The sequence below is a fragment of the Mobula hypostoma genome, chromosome 19 (genome assembly GCF_963921235.1).
Source record: "Mobula hypostoma chromosome 19, sMobHyp1.1, whole genome shotgun sequence".
Classification (NCBI taxonomy): Eukaryota; Metazoa; Chordata; class Chondrichthyes; order Myliobatiformes; family Myliobatidae; genus Mobula; species Mobula hypostoma.
Window position 1 is genome coordinate 55,324,707 of NC_086115.1, and position 27,227 is coordinate 55,351,933.

Here is a 27,227-nt window from a genome sequence, read left to right on the forward strand (position 1 = left end):
GGGTAACATTACAGGAAAATGCAGGTTTACTGATTTTTATGATTTGCCAGTGGATCTGCCACAAATGGTCACTGTCAGTTGCAAGGCACAGAGTACTGGATGTGACGGTAAGAAAGAGAAAATAGAAAGTAGTTGAAGTATATTGTAGTGCTTTGGGAGGGAGATTCAGTAGTTTATTCCGAAGGAGAAAGATGATATTGACTTTAATGGAACTGCAGTGCAGAATACTTCAGAGCTGGGGGCTGTAATTCCTGGGAAGCTAGATGGGGAAAAAAAATCACTAACATTATTGGTGCAGAATGCATACCAATAGAAGTAAACAATATTTTATTCCATATACGAGGGCCGTTTCAGTTTCTATTATTATTCTACAAAATCCTGAACATATTCAGGAGAATGGAAGGCAATACCATTTAGCTTGAGATAAAAAAAAATCAATGTCAAAGCCATTCCTTTCGCGAAATTCAAGGCAATGTAACTTAACATGTGGAGATTTAATAAGATATTTTGAATGATTTCTTCTGTATTTTAGGAAGTTAAAGGGAATAAAAATGTTTCAAAATGACTTTGAGAACTTATTTTCTTTGTTACACAATTCCCAGATAAGTAAGCCACGAATAGTAAATCTGCATGTCTGGCTGGTAGAATTAGAGTTAGAGGACAGATTGGAATACTATTCAGCAAACTACAATGGAATACAGACAGGAGCTACGTGTCTGTCTCACAGTTTTGGTGTGCTAGAGAAGAGAAGTAATTTAAATCTCAGTAAAAGTTCTTTTTCTATTTCAAATACAAATCATTCCTTCCCATCCAGACAACTGCCTAACCACATGACTCTACCAACCATCAAGTGCATTCACTTTTACAGCAGAAGCAATGGTTCAGACTGGTTGGGGGGGTGGGAATCAAATTAAAGAGGCTAGGCGTGAGAAGGTTAGTTCACAACAGGGGGATGGGAACCAGTGCAGAGAGACAGAGGGGTGTAAAGTGAGGGTAGAAGCAAAAAGTACTAAGGAGAAAAGTAAAAGTGGCAGACCAACAAATCCAGGGCAAGCATTAAAAAGGGCCACTTTTCAACATAATTGTATAAGGGCTAAGAGAGTTGTAAAAGAGCGCCTGAATATAAGGTGGATGAATTGAAAGTGCAGATTGTTATTAATGATTATGATATAGTTGGGATCACAGAGACATGGCTCCAGGGTGACCAGGGATGGGAGTTCAACGTTCAGGGATATTCAATATTCAGGAGGGATAGACATGAAGGAAGGGGAGGTGGGGTGGCGTTGCTGGTTAAAGAAGAGATTAACGCAATAGAAAGGAAGGACATAAGCCGAGAAGTTGTGGAATCAATATGGGTAGAGCTGCGTAACACTAAGGGGCAGAAGACGCTGGTGGGAGTTGTGTACAGGCCACATAACAGTAGTAGTGAGGTCGGAGATGGTATTAAACAGGAAATTAGAAATGTGTGCAATAAAGGAACAGCAGTTATAATGGGTGACTTCAATCTACATGTAGATTGGGTGAACCAAATTGGTAAAGGTGCTGAGGAAGAGGATTTCTTGGAGTGTATGCGGGATGGTTTTTTGAACCAACATGTCGAGGAACCAACTAGAGAGCAGGCTATTCTGGACTGGGTTTTGAGCAATGAGGAAGGGTTAATTAGCGATCTTGTCGTGAGAGGCCCCTTGGGTAAGAGTGACCATAATATGGTGGAATTCTTCATTAAGATGGAGAGTGACATAGTTAATTCAGAAACAAAGGTTCTGAACTTAAAGAGGGGTAACTTTGAAGGTATGAGACGTGAATTAGCTAAGATAGACTGGCAAATGACACTTAAAGGATTGACGGTGGATATGCAATGGCAAGCATTTAAAGGTTGCATGGATGAACCACAACAATTGTTCATCCCAGTTTGGCAAAAGAATAAATCAAGGAAGGTAGTGCACCCGTGGCTGACAAGAGAAATTAGGGATAGTATCAATTCCAAAGAAGAAGCATACAAATTAGCCAGAGAAAGTGGCTCACCTGAGGACTGGGAGAAATTCAGAGTTCAGCAGAGGAGGACAAAGGGCTTAATTAGGAAGGGGAAAAAAGATTATGAGAGAAAACTGGCAGGGAACATAAAAACGGACTGTAAAAGCTTATATAGATATGTAAAAAGGAAAAGACTGGTAAAGACAAATGTAGGTCCCCTGCAGACAGAAACAGGTGAATTGATTATGGGGAGCAAGGACATGGCAGACCAATTGAATAATTACTTTGGTTCTGTCTTCACTAAGGAGGACATAAATAATCTTCCAGAAATAGTAGGGGACAGAGGGTCCAGTGAGATGGAGGAACTGAGCGAAATACATGTTAGCAGGGAAGTGGTGTTAGGTAAATTGAAGGGATTGAAGGTAGATAAATCCCCAGGGTCAGATGGTCTGCATCCTAGAGTGCTTAAGGAAGTAGCCCAAGAAATAGTGGATGCATTAGTGATCATTTTTCAAAACTCGTTAGATTCTGGACTAGTTCCTGAGGATTGGAGGGTGGCTAATGTAACCCCACTTTTTAAAAAAGGAGGGAGAGAGAAACCAGGGAATTATAGACCGGTTAGCCTAACGTCAGTGGTGGGAAAACTGCTGGAGTCAGTTATAAAGGATGTGATAACAGCACACTTGGAAAGCAGTGAAATCATCGGACAAAGTCAGCATGGATTTGTGAAAGGAAAATCATGTCTGACGAATCTCATAGAATTTTTTGAGGATGTAACTAGTAGAGTGGATAGGGGAGAACCAGTGGATGTTGTATATTTGGATTTTCAAAAGGCTTTTGACAAGGTCCCACACAGGAGATTAGTGTGCAAACTTAAAGCACACGGTATTGGGAGTAAGGTATTGGTGTGGGTAGAGAATTGGTTAGCAGACAGGAAGCAAAGAGTGGGAATAAACGGGACCTTTTCAGAATGGCAGGCGGTGACTAGTGGGGTACCGCAAGGCTCAGTGCTGGGACCCCAGTTGTTTACAATATATATTAATGACTTGGATGAGGGAATTGAATGCAGCATCTCCAAGTTTGCGGATGACACGAAGCTGGGTGGCAGTGAGGAGGATGCTAAGAGGATGCAGGGTGACTTGGATAGGTTGGGTGAGTGGGCAAATTCATGGCAGATGCAATTTAATGTGGATAAATGTGAAGTTATCCACTTTGGTGGCAAAAATAGGAAAACAGATTATTATCTGAATGGTGGCCGATTAGGAAAAGGGGAGGTGCAACGAGACCTGGGTGTCATTATACACCAGTCATTGAAAGTGGGCATGCAGGTACAGCAGGCAGTGAAAAAGGCGAATGGTATGCTGGCATTTATAGCGAGAGGATTCGAGTACAGGAGCAGGGAGGTACTACTGCAGTTGTACAAGCCCTTGGTGAGACCACACCTGGAGTATTGTGTGCAGTTTTGGTCCCCTAATCTGAGGAAAGACATCCTTGCCATAGAGGGAGTACAAAGAAGGTTCACCAGATTGATTCCTGGGATGGCAGGACTTTCATATGAAGAAAGACTGGATGAACTGGGCTTGTACTCGTTGGAATTTAGAAGATTGAGGGGGGATCTGAATGAAACGTATAAAATCCTAAAGGGATTGGACAGGCTTGATGCAGGAAGATTGTTCCCGATGTTGGGGAAGGCCAGAACGAGGGGCCACAGTTTGAGGATAGAGGGGAAGCCTTTTAGGACCGAGATTAGGAAAAACTTCTTCACACAGAGAGTGGTGAATCTGTGGAATTCTCTGCCACAGGAAACAGTTGAGGCCAGTTCATTGGCTATATTTAAGAGGGAGTTAGATATGGCCCTTGTGGCTACGGGGGTCAGGGGGTATGGAGGGAAGGCTGGGGCGGGGTTCTGAGTTGGATGATCTGCCATGATCATAATAAATGGCGGTGCAGGCTTGAAGGGCCGAATGGCCTACTCCTGCACCTATTTTCTATGTTTCTATGTTAAACCGAAAGAAAAAACTCAAAATATAGATATGTTAGAAGAATGCGAACACTGCAACTTTGCTTCAAATTTAATCACTGCATTTACTGTTTGCGCCAGAAACTGGCTGTCCCGAGACAATATCCTTTTATTCATGTTGGAAAAATCATAGATTTGCACATCAAATTTCAAAGAAGAAATAATCCAATTCAAGATAGGCAAAAATCAAATATTACTTGGCAATTACTTTAAACGACTTTGGGGAATATTCAAAATAATTTAACCTGCATAGATGCAAATTCAATTTTTTTTTGGAAGAGTGACATATTCATACAATATATGTAAGGTTTGTACGACTTATAATTATAGCTTTGCACAGTAAATTTAGCTATATAGTTCTAAGTACTGAATTACACTTGCAGATTCTGGTACATCAAATATAAAAGAAATGACTTACCAAGATGTAGCCTCTTTCTGCCTTTATGATGTGGTACAAGGACTGGTTTTATATCCAAGTCGGGGAGAATCATTGGCTCTATCCTATATGCCACGGGATCCAACTGAGAAAATAAACAGATGGTTGACTACCAAGAAAAAATACAAAATTTATACTACAGAAGGTAATTCAATAAAATACAAGCAGGTTTAATATCATTTTACAGAAATACTCTGAAAATAAAACAAATAACTTTGTGGACAAGTAAATTGAAACTCCTGTCAATGATTGCCATAAGAGCAAATGTAATATTGGAACACAGATGTGAAACTGTACAGAAACCTTCAAAACTCTCCGACAGCTTTTGGGCATAGTTACAATATTGTTTTAATTTTATAAAAAAAAAAAATTGAAGATTGATGACAGAACACTGGGCAGAGACAGAAAGTGAATACTTAAAGCATTGAGCATCCAAATTGTAATTTCATAGAAATGCAATCATAAAATTAACTCAGAGCAGACAGATGAAAACGTAAAACAATGGAAATACTCAGCAGGTCCAGCAGCTGCTATGGAGAGCAAAAGTTAATGCTTGATGTTATTTGCTGCATGGGAAAGTACTACAAATACATGTAGGTGGAAGATCAAACCTTGGATAGAACAAGATTTATTTATAGGCATCCGTTAGTCTCATGAGACCATGGATTTGCGCCTTGGGAAGTTTCCAGGGCGTAGGCCTGGGCAAGGTTGTATGGAAGACCAGCAGTTGCCATGCTGCAAGTCTCCCCTCTCCACGCCACCGATGTTGTCCAAGGGAAGGGCATTAGGACCCATACAGCTTGGCACTGGTGCCGTCGCAGAGCAATGTGTGGTTAAGTGCCTTACTCAAGGACACACACGCTGCCTCAGCCAAGGTTCAAACTAGTGACCTTCAAATCACTAGACAAACGCCTTAACCACTTGGCCACGCGCCAACATAGAACAGTCTCTTCAAAATTCTGAAAGGAAAGTGGAGGAGACAATATGCCAGGTGATTAAAGCTCATTAAAGCTGTCAAAAACTATGGAGGATGATTTGTTGAATGCAGACACTGGTAATGTAGAATGTGAGGACAAAGAAACCACTGTCTTTGCTCTGCTGAGGGCTGAAGGGGTACAAGCAAAGTGTATGAAATAGAGCACTTGCGGTTGAGAGCCTCATTACATAAGAGTGTGCTGGAAGGTACTGTAAGGAAAACGACTTCTCAGAAGCAATGACATGCAAAATCTTACCTTAACGGATAGGACAGGCTAGAGAAACTGAGTGAATGTAATGGAATCTTTATCGGAACTAGGATGGAAGGAGGTGTACAGACCTTCATAAATACAAAATGGTCATCAATGAGCAACAGACTGCTTTGAAAGGAAGATCTACTTGTTGGAAAAAAATACACTCAAGAAGAAAGCAGAAGAGAGGGAATAAATCAGCAAAAGGAATAGATAGATTGCTTGGCAAAAGTAGATGATAGAATAGTCTCTCGTAGAGCACTGAGATTGCAACGGACTTACAGAACAAATAGTCTTTCTGTGTTGTAAACATTTCAGTAATTTGCAACATATTTTGCTCAGATATCTTTCAAAGTGATCAATTTGGAATGAATTAACAATGCAAATTCAAATGCCCTTTTCAGAGCAACCCAGTAATCTTATAATTCACATTTTAATCAAAAATCATTGAAATTATTTTACCATTGGGTTGTGGTTCAAGGACTAAATTATAAACGGTGGGAAAGCAGGAGTGTATTTCTTATTTTTGTCTAAATTTGCTAGGAATTTGCAAGAAAACAACATTTAGGTATTAAATAAATAACACCTAACACTTACATAGTGTTTTTAATTTGTAGAATCAGTCCAAAGCACTTTGCAGAGATAATCAAAATGAGACAAACTAATGTTTCATTAAAATGGTAGGCTACAAGGCAGGGAAAGTGTAAAGAATGAGGGAAGGAACTGCAATCTGAGGGGAGTTGTGAACTGATATCATCAAGCATTAAAAGTCATTGTGCAGTAACTGGGTGGTAGAAAGTTAAAAATATATTTTAATGAACATATCAATAACTAAATGGCATTTCAAGTTAAATAATAAAAAAATCCTCCTTTTAAAACCTGCCATTGCTGTCAGAAAATTTAAAAAACTTAATCCCAAACTTGTTAATTAAGGATTCCTGGTGATAATAATTCTATTGCACACCATTATTGATTTATTCTTCTCCTTCCATCTCTCTTGGGTAAAGATTAAAAATTAATCTGCAGATTCTGAGTACTGACTTAGTAAATTCAGGTTGAAAATGCAACAAGGCTCAAGGTTAGAAGTAGTTTTTTTGCCATCTAAGAGTACATACAACAGATTTTTAGGAAAATCAACTATGTATTAAGTTCTTCTAAAAAAAATCAATACTCCATGTGAACAACAAAGATAAGGATGCACATGGTTCAAGTTGCAAGAATTCAATTTTTCAGAGGATTGAGTATTAATTCTCCCTGATATCATCAATTTATACATCCTCCATATCTCAACAATAACAAAAAATGATTCACAAACAATTAAGAACACTTTATTTGTGCTACAGTCACCATCTGAAAGGTTAAAGAACTCATTCAGGTTTCCAGTGGTTTAGTCATATTGGTACAATACATACTTACCCATCCTTATAATCTCACTCCCAGTTATTAATCTAGATTAACTTTCTCAAGTCCATATACTAGACAGTTCTTCAACCTGTGCACCTTCTTCTGCATCAATCTCATCTCCCACGACTTGATCCATTGTCCTGTCTCCCAATGCAATTCACCTGTCCATCTAGAAATTCTTAAATACTCCTATTGACCAAGCTTCAACTACTCTCTCAAGGTTGTGTATTCCATGTACTGAACATAGCCACTGGGTGAATAAGATTCCCCTCACATTCGCTATAGATCTTCCTTACCCTAAACCAACATCCTCTAGTTTTAGCTAACATTGGTATGGGGAAAGAGTTTCCTGCAATCTGTCACATTAATACCCCACAAAGTTTTATATACCGCAGGCATGTCTCCTTTCACCCCCTCTGCTCTGGGGGCACAATAGAAATAACTCCTCCAGACTCTCATACTGAACCTGCGCAACCCATCTCTGGCAAAATCCTGGTGAATCTCCTCTGCACCCACACCAGTGCCATCAATTCATTCCAATAACATGGTGTCAAGAACTGCATGTTCCAGCTTCAGCCTAGGTCTGAACAAGCTTTTATAAACTTGAAACATAACTTCCCCACTTCTGCATTTCATGCCTCTACTAAAGACCATTGAAATGCCCTTTTCACTTTTTAACCTCACCCCGTGTGATGGAGAGCACTCAGTAGACTCATCCCTTACATGTACACATTTACGCACACACACCAATACTGCCATGTCACTTTGCTGTCGTTGTGCAGAGTGAACACACTTCAATGTCATCCCTGGTACGTTCTCATAATGGGTCCTAAACCAAGCTGATGTGCTCAGGTTTGCTTATGGTGTCTTTTCTGCCCTACATGGTGCAATATTCCATTTCTTTAGTACAGGTTTCCCCTGCCATCCGAAGGTACAGCGTTCCTATGAAACGGTTCGTAAGCCGAAATGTCATAAAGCGAAGAAGCAATTACCATTTATTTATATGGGAAAATTTTGTGAGCGTTCGCAGACCCAGAAATAACCTACCAAATCATGCCAAATAACACATAAAAGCTAAAATAACAGTAACATATAGTAAAAGCAGGAATGATATGATAAATACACAGCCTACATAAAGTAGAAATACTTCTCTACAACGATTGACTGCTCAGATCTCCCTAGTGAAAATCTCACGCAAGCGCTGTTGGCATAAACGCGCTCTCCAGTAACCTTTAAACTATGAAGCTGCCAAATCTACCAAATAACATGTAAAAATACACAGCCTATATAAAATAGAAATAATGTATATACAGTGTAGTATCACTTACGGGAACTGGGAAGACATCGAGCACACTGATGATGGTGTGTTAGACTGAGTCGTTGCAGGTTGGGTGGTGCAGTGGCCCCCACCCTCCGGGCCGCCGACTGATACATTGCCGCGAAGCACGCAGGGGTAGCCAGGAGGCACACAGCACATCTTTAAGAAAAAAGCCGAAATAAACATGCTAATTAATTAAGTGCTGCCCGGCACGTAAATGTCGGCACAGATCAGAGGTGATTGCATCGGCACTGATCTGGGTTCAACAATTACATGCTAGGCGACACCTAATTAATTAGCATGTTTATTTTGGCTTTTTTCTTAAAGATGTGCTGTGTGCCTACCGCTGCATTCTCCGCGAATCGGTACAGTATCTGTCCGGGGCCCAGGAGTTGGGGTGGTGGAACACGGGGGTGTCATTTCATCGTCGATCAAGACAGGCAGCTCATCTTCTCCTATGACTGCCTGCCTCGATGTCGAAGGTCGAGGTTCGTCGTCTGCTGTGGCTGATGTGGAAGGCTTGCTTGACTGCTGAGCCTCGAGAATTTTTATATCACACAATTCTTTGTAAGGACTCAAACCATCTTGCAAATATTCCCTAAACCTATGTACCATTTCAAAATTAAAGTCGTACTTTATCATTGCAGCGAAAATCTCACGTAGTTGCTTCACGTTCAGTTCCTGGACGACTTCACTTTTGCTACTGCATTCGGTTTCCATTGTTATCCTTTCCTCTTCCAATTGCATCAGCTCTTCATCTATCAGTTCTTGGTCATGGGATGCCAAAACCTCTTCAACATCATCTTCGTCAGCTTCCACAAGCCAAACTCACTTTGTCCTTGCTTCGTTCACCACGATCGAAACGCTTAATTATGTCTAGTTTTACGCTAAGTGTAACACCCTTACGAGCTCTTTCAGGCTTTTCCAACACCTTAGAACTCATCTTGCTAATGGCTGCTCAATGCAACGTGTTTAAGCAATGCCGTTCCGAATCCGGGGGAGAGCAGCTGCTCGAGGTGCGCGCTGCCTTTTATTACGCACTGCCTTTCTTTGTAACAGCGAAAACACCTTCTGAAAGCGAAAACAGGGTACTAATGTAGGTCGTTCGTAACAGTGAGGTTTCATAAAGCAAACATTCGAAAAACAGGGGACACCTGTAATGGGGAAGTGTAAATGTGTATGTTGTTTGTATACCGTATTTAATACAGATACTTCTGTTTATTTGGTAATATGATTGTAACTACATTGTGCAGTGCATCATATTCTAATTCATGTGTAGTCTTAAGTTAACTTAGTTGGTAATTAAAGATGATATGTGCTAGAGCTTAAAAGAAGCTGGTGAAAGAGAAGGAAGCACAACAGGAAAAGGGATGATGGAACATGGTATGAAATAGAATCAGAAGCAGATTTATCATCACTGGCATGTGACATGAAATTTGTTAACTTAGCAGCAGTTCAATGTAATACATAACATAGAAGAGAAAAAAATAATAAATAAAATAATAAATAAATAAATACACCAATTAGAGTATACGTATATTGAATAGATTTTAAAACATGCAAAATACGTAAATAAAGTGAGGTAGTGTCTAGGGGTTCAATGCCCATTTAGGAATCAGATGGCAGAGGGGAAGAAGTTGTTCCTGAATCGCGGAGTGCATGCCTTCAGGCTTCTGTATCTCCTATCTGATGGTAACAGTGAGAAAAGGCATGCCCTGGGTGCTGGAGGTCCTTAATAATGGACGCTGCCTTTCTGAGTCACTGCTCCCTGAAGATGTCCTGGGTACTTTGTAGGCTAGTACCCAAGATGGAGCTGACTAAATTTACAAACCTCTGCAGCTTCTTTCGGTCCTGTGGAGTACCGCCCCCTGCCCCCCATACCAGACAGTGATACAACCTGTCAGAATGCTCTCCACAGTACATCTACAGAAGTTTTTGAGTGCAGTTGTTGACATGCCAAATCTCTTCAAACTCCTAATGAAGTATAGTCACTGTTTTGCCTTCTTTATAACTACATCAAAATGTTGGGACCAGGTTAGATCCTCAGAGATCTTGACACTCAGGAACTTGAAACTGCTCACTCTCTCCACTTCTGTTCCCTCTGAGGATTGGTATGTGTTCCTTCGTCTTACCCTTCCTGAAGTCCACAATCAGCTATTTCGTCTTACTGACGTTAAGTGCTAGGTTGTTGCTGCGACACCACTCCACTAGTTGACATATCTCACTCCTGCACGTCCTCTCGTCACCACCTGAGATTCTACCAACAACGATTGCATCGTCAGCAAATTTATAGATGGCATTTGAGCTATGCCTAGCCACACAGTTATGTGTATATAGACAGTAGAGCAGCGGGCTAAGCACACACCCCTGAGGTGTGCCAGTGTTGATCGTCAGCAAGGAGGAGATGGTATCACCAATCTGCACAGATTGTGGTCTTCCGGTTAGGAAGTCGAGGATCCAATTGCAGAAGGAGGTACAGAGGCCCAGGTGCTGCAACTTCTCAATCAGGGTTGTGGGAATGATGGTAAATAGGAGATGGTCAGCAGATTTTTGGATTAACCAGTACAGTATTAATAGACAAGATAGGAGAATGGTTAGAACACTGAAAAGGCAGAGACTTTGGGTGACAAAAGTCTGACACAAGTCTGCATAATACACGTGAATTTTTCTTTCAAGATGTGTTTTTGAATAGTTAAGCAATACTTGAAACTCATAAAACAAGTTGCAGTTCATTGAAGGAAACTGTTCTCAATAATCCATACTTTACATTACCAAAATTTTATATAAAAAGCTTTTTATAATTCTTTCATGCTCTCTAAGCACTTAAATTTGCCTTTTCTCAGCATTACAAGACTGACTGCAAGGAGACTACTCAGCATTATGCAGATTATGTGCCACTTAATACTTTTACAGTACAGTTTTATTGAGACCTTTTCAGCTGACAGCCAAGATACCTTTATTAAACTGAAAAGCAATCTAAATGTTAAAAGTATTCTCATATAGAACACAGAATACCTCAGCCTCAAGAAATATGGAAACTTTATAGTTTTTAACCCAATAACTCAGCAAGTAATTCAATTTTAACTGTATGTTCTCAATTTGGTTATTTGCTTATGCAAGAAACCTTACACATACATATTCAACTTCCACTTTCCTACTGGTCTTGACAGTTTTCAAATGCCCTATTTTACATTATGCCTGACACCCTGAAGCTCAAGTATTAAACAATAATCTTTGAGGAAAAAGTGATTATTTCAGGCTGATTTCTTGTGATATGTGACAAATTTGTTATAGTTACCAATATTTACCAAAAATTTATTTATAGGCACAACATAAATTAGCATTGTTCTAATAAAGATGTGCACCATTAATACTGCTCCACTTTAGTGACACAATCCATTAACTGTCTTATAGTATGTCAAATTTGAATCATTTTTTAAAACATTAGACAAGATTGGACACAATAACACATTTAGTGTAACTACACAGATTTTTAAAATATATATTAAAGAGATAATTAAATTTGACTGACACTGCCTATTGGTTTTTAATTTTATGGAGGTATCCTTTTAGGCAGCAAATAACCAGGCACCATCATAGAAATACCATTAAGTGCACCTACAAAACAGTGTCTCCTCAATTTTGTGATTAGATTCATGAGAGATCTACTGGAATTTACAACAAGTGAGAGCGTGACTGTACATTGCGTAAGACAATGTACACCTATACATTTTTCAAGTACTCAACATGTCCTCATACTTTTGACTCAATGACGCATTTCTAAAGTACACTCATAGTAGGGAAATGAAGCCAATCAACAAGTCTGTCCAAGTAGTCTAAACGCCTTCATTCTCCATATTGCCCTAGTTATGTGTTCTCATTAGAAATGCAAGAGAATATATTCCAATTCCAAACTCTAGTTATTTAAACTTATTTTGAAACTAGGATTAAAATACACAATTTCACATTTCATTAGATTCCTATTCTTGAAGTCAACATTCCCTCCAATTTTTTTTTAACAGCTTTGCAGACCAACCATTGTTCTGAGCAGGAATTATTATTATTATTTTTTTTTAAATACACATGGATTGGTTCTTTATATTAAAATTATATAAAATTCCCGCTGCACAGCAACAAAGTCTATGTGTGCAGGAGCATTTCAATTACTGGGTGGCTGTGCAGCTTCGAGGGAACAGTGCTTGAAATGCAGAGCCTAGGAAGGAGGAGGAGGAGTCCTTTCAGTAGCTTTGTCTAGAAAGAAGGTGTTACGTACTCCGTAACTGGGTTGCCAAACCAGCAGAAATGGACCACTTAGTTGGAGTCTGGATTACTGGAACTAAGAAAGTTTTATTAAAGAAATAAGCAACACAGTACTCTAATCAAAAGGATAATAAATGCAACAGTTCAGCAACGATAAAACACACATGTACACAGAACTAGGATAATAGGATCAATCAAGCTCTATCGCAGTCTAGGAGTAAATGACCAGTTTCAAGTGACGCCAAGTTCAGTTCAATTGAGTTCAGTTCAGTTCGCAGTAATCACTGTTGTGCCGTTGGGCAGGGAAAAGGAGAGAGAGCGAAAGCAAATGAATATTCAAAACGGATTCCACACAGACCTTCGATATTCCTCGCAGTTAGCTTTCGGGCGAGTCCTTGGTAATGTCTTCTGAGGTCACCGACTGTGACCCTTCCGTTCCAGATACGATCGTTCTTCTGCGGTGAACCCGGCACCCAGGCAAGGGTGGACACACACACCAGGTTCCCGCCGATCCGTACCTTTCTACCCTGTGCGTCTATGGCTGGACCCGCGACCAGACCCTCCAACAACTCCCACCAACTAGTGGGGGGGGGGGCACACCGATTTCAGGGTCTCGTTACCTCGTGGAGTCGTGTGTCTGTTGCCTTAGCAAACCTGTCCCTTTTTATCCCCCTGCTGGGGTATCGCCTGTCCATCACACTTCAAACAGTTCAGGGTTCAAAGCCCCGGTCTCTGACAATACTCGGAACTGTGTCTCCTTTCCGTTAATCCCTCTCGTCTCTCATTAACATCTCTGAAGATTCCCCCATTGTCCTCTTATCGGCATCCATCTTCTGATAACTGGCTTTTTTTGTCACAAAGGATATACATTTTTTTTTAGTACAACCATTAGGACCCAGTTGGTGGCGTAGTGGCATCAGTGCCGGACTTCGGGATATAAGTTCCCAAGTTCGAATCCAGCCAGCTCCCCTGCATGCTTTCCATCAGTGCTGGGTTACAAGCTGGTGATCTCTTTGGAAACTCACCTGGCAGAAGACAATGGTAAAGCACTGCTGTAACTTGCCTCGTACGCAGTTCCCCACTACAGCAGAGAGGCATGGAGGGAAACCGGAGAAACTCCAGATGCGACGTACCTTTCCTTTACAACCATTAGAACAGGCATAACTAATGAACTAAGGAATCATCTAGTTTCTTGTGACTCAGTATCTCGCAGCAGAATCTAAATTCAACACTTTCCTTTTCATGTAAAGTTCAAGAGGCTAAAAAGCAATGCACTGAATAGCAGCTGCACTTGGCAGTTCAATGCAGAATGAAGATCAAATCTTAAATTTGGAGTCACCTTTCAACCTACAGATCTATAATGGTGGGATCTGTTAGTCTCGCGAGACCACGGATCTGCGCCTGGAAAGTCTCGCTTCAGTCTGTGTTAGAGCAGCGTCTGTTGTGGCTGCACAGATCTATAATAAATCTGTCGTAATAAAATTCAACTCTTCATTTAGACTGCAATACCTTACACTGATCAAATCATTCACAAAGAAATGGCTAAATCTTTCTGCAGACTATGTTGCCATATATGACCCCAAAGAAAATTAAAATTTGTCGAACATATTAATGGTCCCAGTAATAATTTCTACTGGTTAGGTGGAAACATAGATCTATAGACTTTGCAATGGTCGTGGAGTATACTATAGAGGGGAAATAATTTGGACAATCTTGTTACTACTGTGGTTAATGATAAAGATCTGGAGCTGGAGTCCCTAAGGCATTGTGTTCAACACTGACTGGCAACTCCTATGATACCACTGGTGTCAAACTGTTTTGGTCTCTGCCGATCATTTGGATTCATCAGTTGCGTGGAGAGGGGTAGCCTACTGCATGGGCAACAGTTTCTCTCCATATCATATTGCGCTGGCTTACATATCACGTAGACAGATGGAACACAACATCTATGGTCAATCCTGACCAATGGAGGAGTTCAAAATGACAAAGAGGAATAGAGTTATAATAATTGTCGGGAAGTTTAAAGAAGAGTTGTAGAAAGCCTTTTACATACAGGGAGCAGAGATTGCCACTTACAAGACAACATGAAAGGAGAAACTATCACTGCATTTAATAATTACTGGGTGAACAACTGGGCTGTCATAAGCTGCAGCAAGCCAAATCAAATAGCTACACAGCGAGAATGCCTTCCGCACTGAAAGCATCTATGACTCCACATTGCCCGGCAAAAATAAAATATAAATTTAGACTTTGTAATGGCTCTAGAGTGTAGCATGGCAAAAATGAAACAAGTAGTTTGAATATAGTCTAACCAAAGTTTGCAACTGCCGAACTTCAAACCTACTCAGATTCAACTAGTAGCTTCTATTTACAGGATGCCAAAGAGACCAACGTAACAATCAAGCATAGCAAGTATAACACTACCTGCAACTCAAAATATTATAATCAAGATTGCCATCCCAATTTGCTCTTCTATTTTTTAAGATCTAAGTCAGCAAAGCCCATCATAACAAGGGAATATTCAACTGTACCATCATTTGTACTGAGAGAAATTGAGAAAAAAATTAATATTTATTATTATGACACCAATCCTGTTTTGCATGTAATTTGTGAAAACTAGTTGCAAAGATTCTTACAATCTTTCTTGCTAATGTTTGATTGTGATACTTTGTCTGAAACAGAACGAAAGTCAAGAATATTCTTGGAAGTCACCTGTGCACATCTACGTACAAGAATGATTTTAAAATGTTGTTCACCTACATTGTGTTTTTTTAAGTGTAAGGGGTTTCTTCTTTCATGTTACTTGCTAAGGCTAATAAGATGGCTCCTCTGTAATGTTAACTGCTGATGTAAAGGGTTCCCGGTAGCAGCATGTTTAGGTTATAATTAGTGATAACGGGATTTGTATTCATTTGCTAACTAATTGGGACAGATGTTATTCTTTCTTGTGTACCTGAAAGCTGTTTGCGCAGAATTTGGTCAGATCGCGCCATGGGGATGAAGAGAGAAGGCGCACACGAATAGATGCTGTGAGCTGGCTAGCGGAGCAGACCCCAAGTGGGGGCTCGGGACCCGGCAGAGTTCAGAAGAAATCGAATGGTGGACTAAGGATATTGCGTGAGCTCCAACGAGTTATTTGTGTACAGAACTGATAACTGACTTGGCACCTTTATTGTATTTGTTTCTACTAACCCATCACCAAGAAATACTTATAAAGTGTAATCATTTAATCGTATATGGTGTATTGTCTGTTATTTGGCGGGGTGGGGTACATCACACAGCATCCACACAAACTTGATTACCCAGTTTGGCGGGACCAAAGGCTGCTCCCCCTAGACGAAAGCAAGTTGAGCGAGCCTGAGGCTTACCAGGAAACTACATAAGAAATTAGCGCAAGTTTTTCTTTAAAAGCATAATTAGCAAATTGATTAGAATTATTTTCCGATACTTTCTGTATTATTTCTTGTCAGACTACTCCCAAGAGGAATTTATTTACATTTCAAAGCAGAGTTTAAGGAATATAACGTAGCTGTCTTAGATACACTGACCATGCATTTAAGAACAAACAAAACCATACAGTAAATAGATTAAGAAAAAGGAGCTGAAATGGAGTCAGAAGAAAATTCAATTGAATTTTGCAATACATGAAAACCTAAATAGATACAAGAGCAGAGTTCACACATTATATTTCAGAATCAAATAGTTGAGAGTAAAAAAAGTGACACTTAAAACTCAGTTCACAGTGCGTTAGACTTACTGGATGATAAATATTGAAAAATCCCTTGCAGGTTGGTAGTCTGTAGTTTTCATCAATCTTCTCCAACCCACGCACAGTGAGGAACATACCAATAGGAGAACCCAAGGCAAAGAAATTGTCTGGCTCAAAATCTAAGCCACGATAAGCCACAGAAACCTGAGAATACACAGCAGTACACAAGTGAAAAAAAATGAACAGCAAAATTGTCAGTAATTCTAGCATTTTAAACACTGTATGTGGTATTAAATATTACAAATGTTTGTACATGAAAAAATGTTTAAATCATGTGGTAGTACAAAGATATTCAAAAGTAATAAGTAATTTAAAATAGATATGTAGATTAACAAAATCATGAATATGTAAAGCCTTGGGATTTGTTTATAAAGGGAGTAAAATTAAAAAGAGGTTTAATTAAATTAATACCGAACTTTGGTTCTATAAAATGAGGTAGTATTCACAGGTCTAGGAGCAAGAAAAAATTATGACTGGATCTTTCTGTTCAGGAAATAAATGCATGAAGCGTGATCAAATTGAAGCTTTTAAAGTTAGTGAGTTGGGGCTCATTGTTTGTGGGGATAGAGGCCAAAGTCTGAAACTAGGGGGCGATGAATAAAAATTCAGGAGAAACAACAAAACTTTCAGAATGCAGAATGCAGTTTATAGTTTAACAGATGCCAGGTAACCTTAAAATGATGCCTTCTCAGAAACACCCACACAATCTTCTTCATTACTCAATGGCCAAAGGGGGGAAAAATCCAACTACCAAACTCAAGCTTTAAAGCCTTCTTTACCTGGCCAGCACCAGCTTCAAAACGATCATAATGAACTTTGACAGACGAAACAGTGGCTGCACCACAAGATAGCACTCTCTTCAACATGCTCTGCTTTTCTCCAGCTAATGAGTTTGTATCAGCAGCTTCCTCCTTAGCCTTTTGCAAAGCCTCTTGCTGAACTTTCTTCATGGCTTCCAATGCTGCTTTTTTCTCAGTTGCAGCTTTATTCTTCGCCTGAAGCAATGAAAAGAAAATTCAACAAACCAACTAAATTCTATTTCTAGCAATCCTGGTGAAAACACTTGAAGTGAAAAATAAATAAAAATTAATTCAGCAATCAACTCAGTAAGAGTTAAAACCATATTTAAAGAGTTTGCAGTAAACTCTTTTTACCTCATAAACAAAACTTTGTTGGTTAATTTTTGGTAGAGTTGGGGTGGGTAGGGGTAGAGTGAGGCAAGGCAAGGACCTTCAAATTATCTAATTTAAAAACAAAAATCAGGAAAATAATGACTTATAATCAGCCTAATCCTTGAAAAAGCATACAAATCTCACTTTCCCCTTCTCCAACTTTGAATTAGAAGCAAATTTTAAAAAACAGTAGCAGAAGCTGGAATAATATCCTTAAATATACTACCGTATTTACAGTTATTCATCAAGGTGATAAAGTACAAGATCATCAGTAACAGAGAGATGCAAAAATTAGCTAATTAGGTCCTTTTTTTTTTAAAACGCAAACAACAGGAATTCTGCAGATGCTGGAAATTCAAGCAACACACATCAAAGTTGCTGGTGAACGCAGCAGGCCAGGCAGCATCTGTAGGAAGAGGTGCAGTCGACGTTTCAGGCCGAGACCCTTCGTCAGGACTAACTGAAGGAAGAGTGAGTAAGGGATTTGAAAGTTGGAGGGGGAGGGGGAGATCCAAAATTATAGGAGAAGACAGGAGGGGGAGGGATGGAGCCGAGAGCTGGACAGGTGATAGGCAAAAGGGATACGAGAGGATCATGGGACAGGAGGTCCGGGAAGAAAGACCGGGGGGGGGGGGACCCAGAGGATGGGCAAGAGGTATATTCAGAGGGACAGAGGGAGAAAAAGGAGAGAGAGAAAGAATGTGTGCATAAAAATAAGTAACAGATGGGGTACGAGGGGGAGGTGGGGCATTAGCGGAAGTTAGAGAAGTCGATGTTCATGCCATCAGGTTGGAGGCTACCCAGACGGAATATAAGGTGTTGTTCCTCCAACCTGAGTGTGGCTTCATCTTTACAGTAGAGGAGGCCGTGGATAGACATGTCAGAATGGGAATGGGATGTGGAATTAAAATGTGTGGCCACTGGGAGATCCTGCTTTCTCTGGCGGACAGAGCGTAAATGTTCAGCAAAGCGGTCTCCCAGTCTGCGTCGGGTCTCGCCAATATATAAAAGGCCACATCGGGAGCATTGGATGCAGTATATCACCCCAGGCACTTAACCGTGTAAGCGGAACAAGTGCTACACATGCCCTTACACTTCCTCCCTTACCACCATTCAGGGCCCCAAACAGTCCTTCCAGGTGAGGCAACACTTCACCTGTGAGTCGACTGGGGTGATATACTGCGTCCGGTGCTCCCGATGTGGCCTTTTATATATTGGCGAGACCCGACGCAGACTGGGAGACCGCTTTGCTGAACATCTACGCTCTGTCCGCCACAGAAAGCAGGATCTCCCAGTGGCCACACATTTTAATTCCACATCCCATTCCCATTCTGACATGTCTATCCACGGCCTCCTCTACTGTAAAGATGAAGCCACACTCAGGTTGGAGGAGCAACACCTTATATTCCGTCTGGGTAGCCTCCAACCTGATGGCATGAACATCGACTTCTCTAACTTCCGCTAATGCCCCACCTCCCCCTCGTACCCCATCTGTTACTTATTTTTATGCACACATTCTTTCTCTCTCTCCTTTTTCTCCCTCTGTCCCTCTGAATATACCTCTTGCCCATCCTCTGGGTCCCCCCCCCCCGGTCTTTCTTCCCGGACCTCCTGTCCCATGATCCTCTCGTATCCCCTTTTGCCTATCACCTGTCCAGCTCTTGGCTCTATCCCTCCCCCTCCTGTCTTCTCCTATCATTTTGGATCTCCCCCTCCCCCTCCAACTTTCAAATCCCTTATTCACTCTTCCTTCAGTTTGTCCTGACGAAGTGTCTCGGCCTGAAACGTCGACTGCACCTCTTCCTACAGATGCTGCCTGGCCTGCTGCGTTCACCAGCAACTTTAATTAGGTCCTTGCTTTTTTATCAACAGAACCAGACAGAGGATTTCTTTGTCATGTATTTCTGCTTCATTTGGCCACAAAAACTAAAATACATAGAACTGCTCATTGATTTTATCTGCTAATTATACAACAAAACAGATGGCATAGAGGCCAAGAATTTGTACTCTAACTGGTTTCAGAATACTGGGGACACTTCTAATGAACGTGCAAAAGAAATTAAATAGACTTCCAAACAAAATTTTCCTTTTAAATAATAAAGATAGCATTTTTGTACACAGATGGAACTTATTGCCTGCCAATGCTTCCAATAACATTTCACCTCCACAAAAAAAGCTATATTTATTTTCAGTGGTTCCAAATTGTAGGCATCTCTTAAAGAATGCCATTTCCTTCTGGCCGGTGCTACTTATTTTAAAAAGAGAGATAAAGAACTTCGTACAAATACACTAAACACTGCACCATTTTTAAGCTATGTCAACATTTAAAAGAAATACAAGTAGAATTTACATGTCCTGCAACTTATAGTTCAGCTAGTTCCATCCAGCATAGTAGCCATTTAAGACACTTTCACTTCATGTTAAGAAGACAATGTTGAAGGCACTTTTGGAATTCTACACAAAGCAAGTTCCAATTGTCGAAGATTCTTAACTCACAATAAACCTATCACCCTTATAGCATAATGTTCCTGTCGTGGGATCCTATTCTGCTGAACTACATACTCAGAAAATGAGTGTTAAATTTTTCATACTTGTAAATCATTCCATCCATGACAATGATTTTGCTTCACAATGATAATGTTCAGTGCAATTTCATAAGCCTTCTCAAACATGAGCAGTGTTTGTGATAAATTAGACAGCAAGAGCCTGTGGATTATTCAGTTACTTTCTATATTTCTATCTGCATCACTGTTTTAAAATGAGAATCAGAGCATCATTCACTTTCTTCCTAATGCACATCTTACTGCACCATCCTACATGAACTTCAGTCATAAGACTATTTGAAGAAAGAAAGCAGTGCAAAAATGCAGTACCTACCTTCCTTTTAGATGCTATTTCTATTTAGTTTCCATTCAATTCAGTGCTTACAAGAGATAAAGTTTAATTTCATTACTGATTGTTAGGGCTGCCAACAATTCAAGCATCTTTCAGTAATGATGATGATACCTGTGCATTAACCTTCTCTTTTACAAAATTGGCAATTTTCTTTCTTGGTCCAAGAGGGATCCCCATTTCCTTCAAGTCATCCACTGTACACATGAGCTAAAAACGAGCAAGAAAAGGAGTGAATTGAGCTGCTGAAGCGTGACAAGCAATATATTAATCTGTCCTTTTTCAAAGATTGATTCATCTGTTGCAACACCACTGATAAGTATGGTTAATTAAGTTTCAGTCCTTTTTCTTAATGGAGCACAGTGTAACATGTGAAACCAGAGAGAATAACTAGTTGAAATACAAGTTTACAGGAAAAAGCATTATATCATTAAAATTTTATCTATGAAGATTAAGTTCAGACAAAAAAAATTGAACAGTATTAACTACGAACTCCAAAAAAACACGAATATTATGCAAGGTTTTACTGGAAACTGCATTAAACTTTTATAAGTCTGGCGGGGGGGGGGGAGGACAGAGAGATAATCTTCAATCTATATGGAATGGAAAAACACTTACCAATGATTCCATGTCTATTTTTTCCTTTTCCAAAGTGGTGAGGTATTCAGAGAGACTGAGTGATTCCAACACTTCTGATAAGGACTGGAATTCCTCCTCTTGTTCATCCTTCAGTTCATTAAAATCTTCAGTATCTTGACAATTCTGGTCCTTCAAATAAATTTCGAACTTACTTGTGTTTAAAAAATTCTGATTCAACTACACTAAACTGAATACAATCACATAATCATTGTTCTATTTTAATACATAGAATTATAACATCAAACAAGAAAGAAGAAATACTTGCTTTCTCGGTTAAGTTTGCTGGCACTTAATTTCAAATCGTCTTAAGGATAAAGAGAAATGCATTGTTCTTTTCTCATTTTCCAATAACATTATTGCTTTAATTGCCTTAATGCTTGAAAAACAAATACTCCCTCACGAAGATCTGCAAAGTTTCAAACATCACGGATCTTAGAAAAATAGAAGGCTATGGGTAACCCTAGGTAATTTCTAAAGTAAGTACATGTTCGGCACAGCACTGTGGGTCAAAGGGCCTGTATTTTGCTGCAGGTTTTCTACGTTTCCTGGTCTATCCGAAAAGGGAACATTTTGGCCTTGAAACTGCAGTTCCATTCAACCCTTGACCCACAAATTCTTGCTTTAAGATTTTTCCAGGAAGTTAGTTTCATTAAGAGAGGAACCTCAGAGAGGTTTTGTCAAAATGATTACGTTAATTAGGTGGCTGTACATTAAAATGTAAATATGAGGTATCAGAAGTCATACAACATGGAAACAGGCTCTTCCAGTCCATGTTTGGCCTACTGCCCTCTGAATCTCTCCTCTCCATGTACTGACCACTCAGCTCCTCAGTGTTGCTCTGCCATTTAATCAGAAAACAGATAATGTGATTATAATCTGAACTCCACGTTCCTACCTATCCCAGTAACCTTCTCATCCCTGAGCTATCAAAAAACAAAATAATTCTGTGCTAAGATTACCACCACTCTAAGGAAGAAAATTCGAAGAAAACTTTTTATGTCCCTTAATTTTTATACAGTGAGCCATATAGATTCCAGATTTCCTCAAGAGAAAATATCACTTCCACATCCATCCTGTCAAAACTGCTCAGGATCTAACATAGTTACACCAGACATCCCACCTCCCCCAGAAGTTCACTGACTTCCCATATCTGTCTAGTAAATCTTTTATGCTTCAAATGCACAACCCTTTTCCTTAAATAAAGAGACTACAAAAATACTTTAGATGTGATGTCACCAATGTCCAAACTTGAGGAAACTGCAGAACACCCACCTCAAATTTCTATCAGTAATTCATTTCATCTTACACTTGGCACACAAGCTGTGACCCTAGCTAACAATATCAGTAAACATCCATGTCACACAGGGCTGTTTGACTGCGTCAACAGTTATTTCAATCTGCATCTAATTTTGAATGAACTGCATAATGGACAATTTCACATTTTCCCACATTGTTCTCCAATTGCCAGCTCTTTACCCATTCACTTAATCTATTCATATCCCTTTGTAACCACCTTCTTTACAGCTTATTTTCCATTCTTCCCCGTGCCATCAGCAAACTTAGTAATCACACCTTCAGTTAATTTATCCCTTCAGATAAAAATAGATACTTTATTGATCACAAAGGAAATTACAGTGTCACAGTAGCAGGAAAGTGCACAGACATAAATATTAGAAGAGAAGTAGCAAGAATAAAAAAAATAAGTTACCTCAATAAATCTAACAGGAGGGAGTCATCACTTCCCTGGCTATAGGTTGACTCATTATAGTGCCTAATGGTCGAGGGTAATGCTCCAAATATTGAGATTAAATTTTGCTGACCATGATAATACCCATTTCTATCTTTTCTCCATTACCTAATAGCCATCAAATCCTTTTTTCCTTGCTATTACATTACTTCCTAGACAAGTTTTACTTTTTTTTTTAAAGATAAAAAGGAGGGGCCTTTGTTATAATTCCTAAAATCTGTCATCTGATTCCCTTTCAGGATTTTATATTTCAAAGTGTACACTTCAGATCCTTCTGAACTCTGAAGAGCATAGATCAAGTTGCTCAAATTTCCTTCATCAAACAATCAAACTAGCGAACCTACAAGGCAAAAGAGTCAAAATAGTACATCACGTTCAGAAAGAAGGCCAACAAGTCTCATATATAAACTGTAGTAAGATTTTATTTCTCCAATATTCAATACCATTGTAATAAAGGTCAGTATACCATCTGCCTGCTGTGTTTGAATATTAACTTTATGATTCATTTATGAAACATTCAGGACCCATTGAATATAAATACAACCTAGTCCCTCGCCATTTGAGAACTACTTCTGTATTTCTATTCTTCCAAGGAAATAGATAAAAATCACAAATTGTACATGAGATTTTAACAGCCACACTCATCTATCTTCTAAATTAATCCACAGCTCTTTGCCACCTACATTTGCCTCGGTTTATTTCCCACCTAGTGGTGTATAGTTGGTACATATGAATAGGCATATTACACTCAGTCTTCCCATCTAACCCACTGATGGAAATCACCCAAGCATTTAGCTCACTAGAAAGCTTTGCAGCTCCTTGCTTCTGAGCCATTAACCTACTCTCAATTCATACTAATATATTATTTTCTTCTGAGCCCTCATTTTGTGTCATAAACTCTTGTTGAAAATACAAATACATTAAATATACTTCTCTTCAATACCTTGCAGATTAAAACTACCGTATGAAAAAAAACTTGCACTTAGCACTTTTCCTATGACACGTGTCCAAGGTAATTGTCTTCATTTATTTTCTATCCCTGCTCTCCTTTATTTGAAGAGAATTTAACGATTGTTACTGCCAACCACTAATTATGAAAGATCAAAATCAATGCAGTCACTAAGGTTCCCTACAAACTAATCCCCTAGTAAAGATTCTTCATTCAACTCCAACCTTGTCCCTGGTCTCCTCTGCACTTGGGTCCACCTGGTGTATGCCTCTCCTAGTCATCATCAGGTAAAAGATACTGAACTTTGCCATAACCTACCCTGGTTCAACTCAGCTTGGCAACCACCCCTTGTTACAGGGAGAATGGAAATGAAACTAGCGCAGAACTTTTAGAACATTTGAGTTGGGGGAGGATGAAGTAATTTGGGAAACAGCCATTTAAAATACACCTGGTCATGAAGGACATAGTGACTGTGATCTTAGGAATGAGAAAGTAGGATTTTGTAGAGATGGAAAATACACAGGAATACAGGAATCGTAGACAGAGAAGACATCATAGGAAGTGCTTAAGATTTAAATGACAGGAGCCACTTTCTAGTTTGGTAGTTTGAATGTAGGTGTTGATGAAAAATATAACCAGGTGGTGGAACAGTGGGGCAGATGGCACTAACTATGAACCAGTTAAATTCAGAATGTAATTGCAATTACCAACAACATTGGATACAAGTTGTGATAGAGTTTTCATAAAACATAACTGTACGTATCACCCAGTCTAACTGCTAACCAAGTACAATGACTTTGGTTGATATGAAATATCCTTATAAAAAACATGCTTGTTCATTATGGGAATAGAACAATTTGCAGGTGCAGATATTTCAGCAACTCAGAGGTATGCAACGTACCAGCAAAATATCTACACCTGCAAATTTGTGAAATGGAGTTTTCACAAATATAAATTTCAAAACTCGGTTACCAATCAAGTCGGTGAAAGCAACATTCTGAAAGTCAAACCTATACAAATATACCTCATTTGTTTAAAAGAAATAACAGAACGTTCCTTTTGGTCAAGTCCAAAATTAATTCCTATTTGACATAAAATGATAATAAAAAACTTTTGATTGGAAAGCCTGGAATTAAAATAGTTTGTTTGACTGGAGGTTTACTCATGAACAACTATTGCTCCCTGATTAAAATCTACTGCATTCAAAAAGAATGACATAATCAGAATCAAAGCAAACATTTTTCAAGAAACTTCTATAATCTCAGTTCCTAAATGCCAAAGTCAAACATTACCTTTATATGAAGTTGGGACTATCCTGACCACTCAACAATTCCAAACCAAATAACAGAAGCCCATCTGCTTGGAGAAATAGGTGCCTCTTAATCTTTAATTTTTATGTTCCTCTTAGAAAACCTTAGTTTCAGTTCACATACAGAAGGACTTTCTTTGGTAAAACAGTCAGCACAATAGCACATTGCGAGGTTTAGAAATGAGATAGACCATTGTCAATGGTTACTACAGCCAATGGTTCTTTAAGGTTGTTACAGTCGGGGTTGGTAAAAGCAATAAGTTCCCACTACCTATAAAATGCTCCAATTGCATGCACCTCAAATAGCCTCTGACAACCAAGCCCAGCTCCTGGCTTTCACGTGTGGCTTAGCTACTAAGCCTGACGGGACCATTCTACTGACAGGAGAAGGGACGAAGACAATTTACTGGTGCCTTAAAACCAGTTGCTTTGGGAAGACAGGGCTCGTCAGCCATGATTGGCAGATCATCTAAGCAAAGAAAACTCTGATCTCAAACCTCTGCTGCTTTGCAGCTATACCCATTCATAGGGAAGGCTTTGGGAGTAAACCCCAAGGGAAAAATCTGGAGTTGGAGTCCCTAAGGCAGTCCTACATTGAGTTCTTCAACTCCTGTGACACTGCTGGTACCAAACTATATTGATCTCTGCCATTCGTTTGGGTTTATCAGATGTGGGGAGAGGGGGAAGCTTGCTACATGGGCAACAACTTCTTCTCTATATTGTACTGCCCTGGCTGGCGCATCTTGATAGATAGGACACAACATCCATGATGGATTCTTGACCGACAGAGGCCTACTACAACTAATAATGTAATCAAAGCTATAGTAAACCTCCAATAGTAATTCCACATTAAACAAAAACATCCAATATAGTTTAAATGACAAATCCCCAAGAATGACATATTATATACTAAACTGATCATTTGTCATTTTGACCATAAAGATTTACAAAGCTTATTCAACAATTAATTATTTGTATGTAACTGTACCTGGGACTCTTCTGGGCTTGCAGAATCTTTCACAGTCCCATTAGATGCTGACTGAGTGGAATCACCAGCCAACGAGCAGCCCGTCTGATTGGCCAACAAATCAAAAAGGATCAGAGAACCTAAGAACAAATTAGAAGTTACGTACTTCTTCTTCAATATAATCTTACAGGCACTCTTTTATTACAGAACAGTTAAAGGCATAAGTGAGAGTAAATTTATTAAATGGGGCTGATTTTAAACATGAGACAAAGCCAATACTTTAGGCTACATAAGACCACCATTAGGGGGACGTAACCAGTTTCAAAGAAACCGACTATAATCCAATGTCAAGATTTAGAAAACAATCCCCAAGAGCAACATTTTTTACACCACTATAACTTTATAATTATGACTCAATTTAAAATGTATCTCACAATCCAACTTAAATAGTTTACAATCAAACCCATTTTGAGCATCAGCTGTTGTAGTCAGCTACCAAATTATTTCATTAATCTGTGAGTTATGAGCACACGAGATTCTGTAGATGCTGGAAATCCAGAGTAACACACACAAAATACTGGAGGAACTCAGGAGGACAGGTAACATCTATTGATTGGAAAAAACACTCAACATTTCAGGTGAAACAACAACTGGTTACTCTCCTCCATAGCTGCTGTCTGACCTGATGAGTTCCTTATTTTCAAATTTTACACTTTGAATAACTAGTACTGTAGAATTCAGAACTGTATAGTATAAAACGCATACTAAAAGTCATGTTCAGTTGTTAAACCCTCAACAGAAAGCACAAAAAAGAATTTGTAGTTAATCTATTGAACACTGTTAATGACCGCGAGCAGAGCAGTCAAATAAGGTACAAGAGATCAAAGTACCTCAGTATCAAGACCAATTGTCAAAAGGAGCTCACGAAATTTACTCTATTATATGAAATTTACAGTTAAAATATAACTACTTTGCATGGCCATAAAAATTTCATCTTTTTAAACACTTTCACCTTCCAGGCAATTCTGATCAATGGTATTATGTCTGTTATGTCAGTAATAAGTGTTACTGGTATTTTTATGCCACCAATAGGTAAAAACCAAGTAGCTAAGCTCACTTTTTGAAAATTCTAAAGGAGTGGAGGC

The 27,227-nt window shown here is 39.3% G+C and overlaps 1 protein-coding gene across 1 annotated transcript in view; it reads right to left on the bottom strand.

The window, feature by feature from the left end:
• sec23ip (SEC23 interacting protein) overlaps positions 1 to 27,227 on the bottom strand; it is a 157,041-nt gene that overhangs the window by 60,258 nt on the left and 69,556 nt on the right. Inside the window, exons 10-15 of the mRNA XM_063071924.1 lie at positions 26,104 to 26,222; positions 21,090 to 21,239; positions 20,586 to 20,681; positions 17,187 to 17,402; positions 16,396 to 16,551; positions 4,413 to 4,515 (exon numbers count right to left, since the gene is read on the bottom strand). Of these exons, the coding sequence (XP_062927994.1) occupies positions 4,413 to 4,515; positions 16,396 to 16,551; positions 17,187 to 17,402; positions 20,586 to 20,681; positions 21,090 to 21,239; positions 26,104 to 26,222 (840 nt within the window). The remainder of the gene's footprint in view (positions 1 to 4,412; positions 4,516 to 16,395; positions 16,552 to 17,186; positions 17,403 to 20,585; positions 20,682 to 21,089; positions 21,240 to 26,103; positions 26,223 to 27,227) is intronic.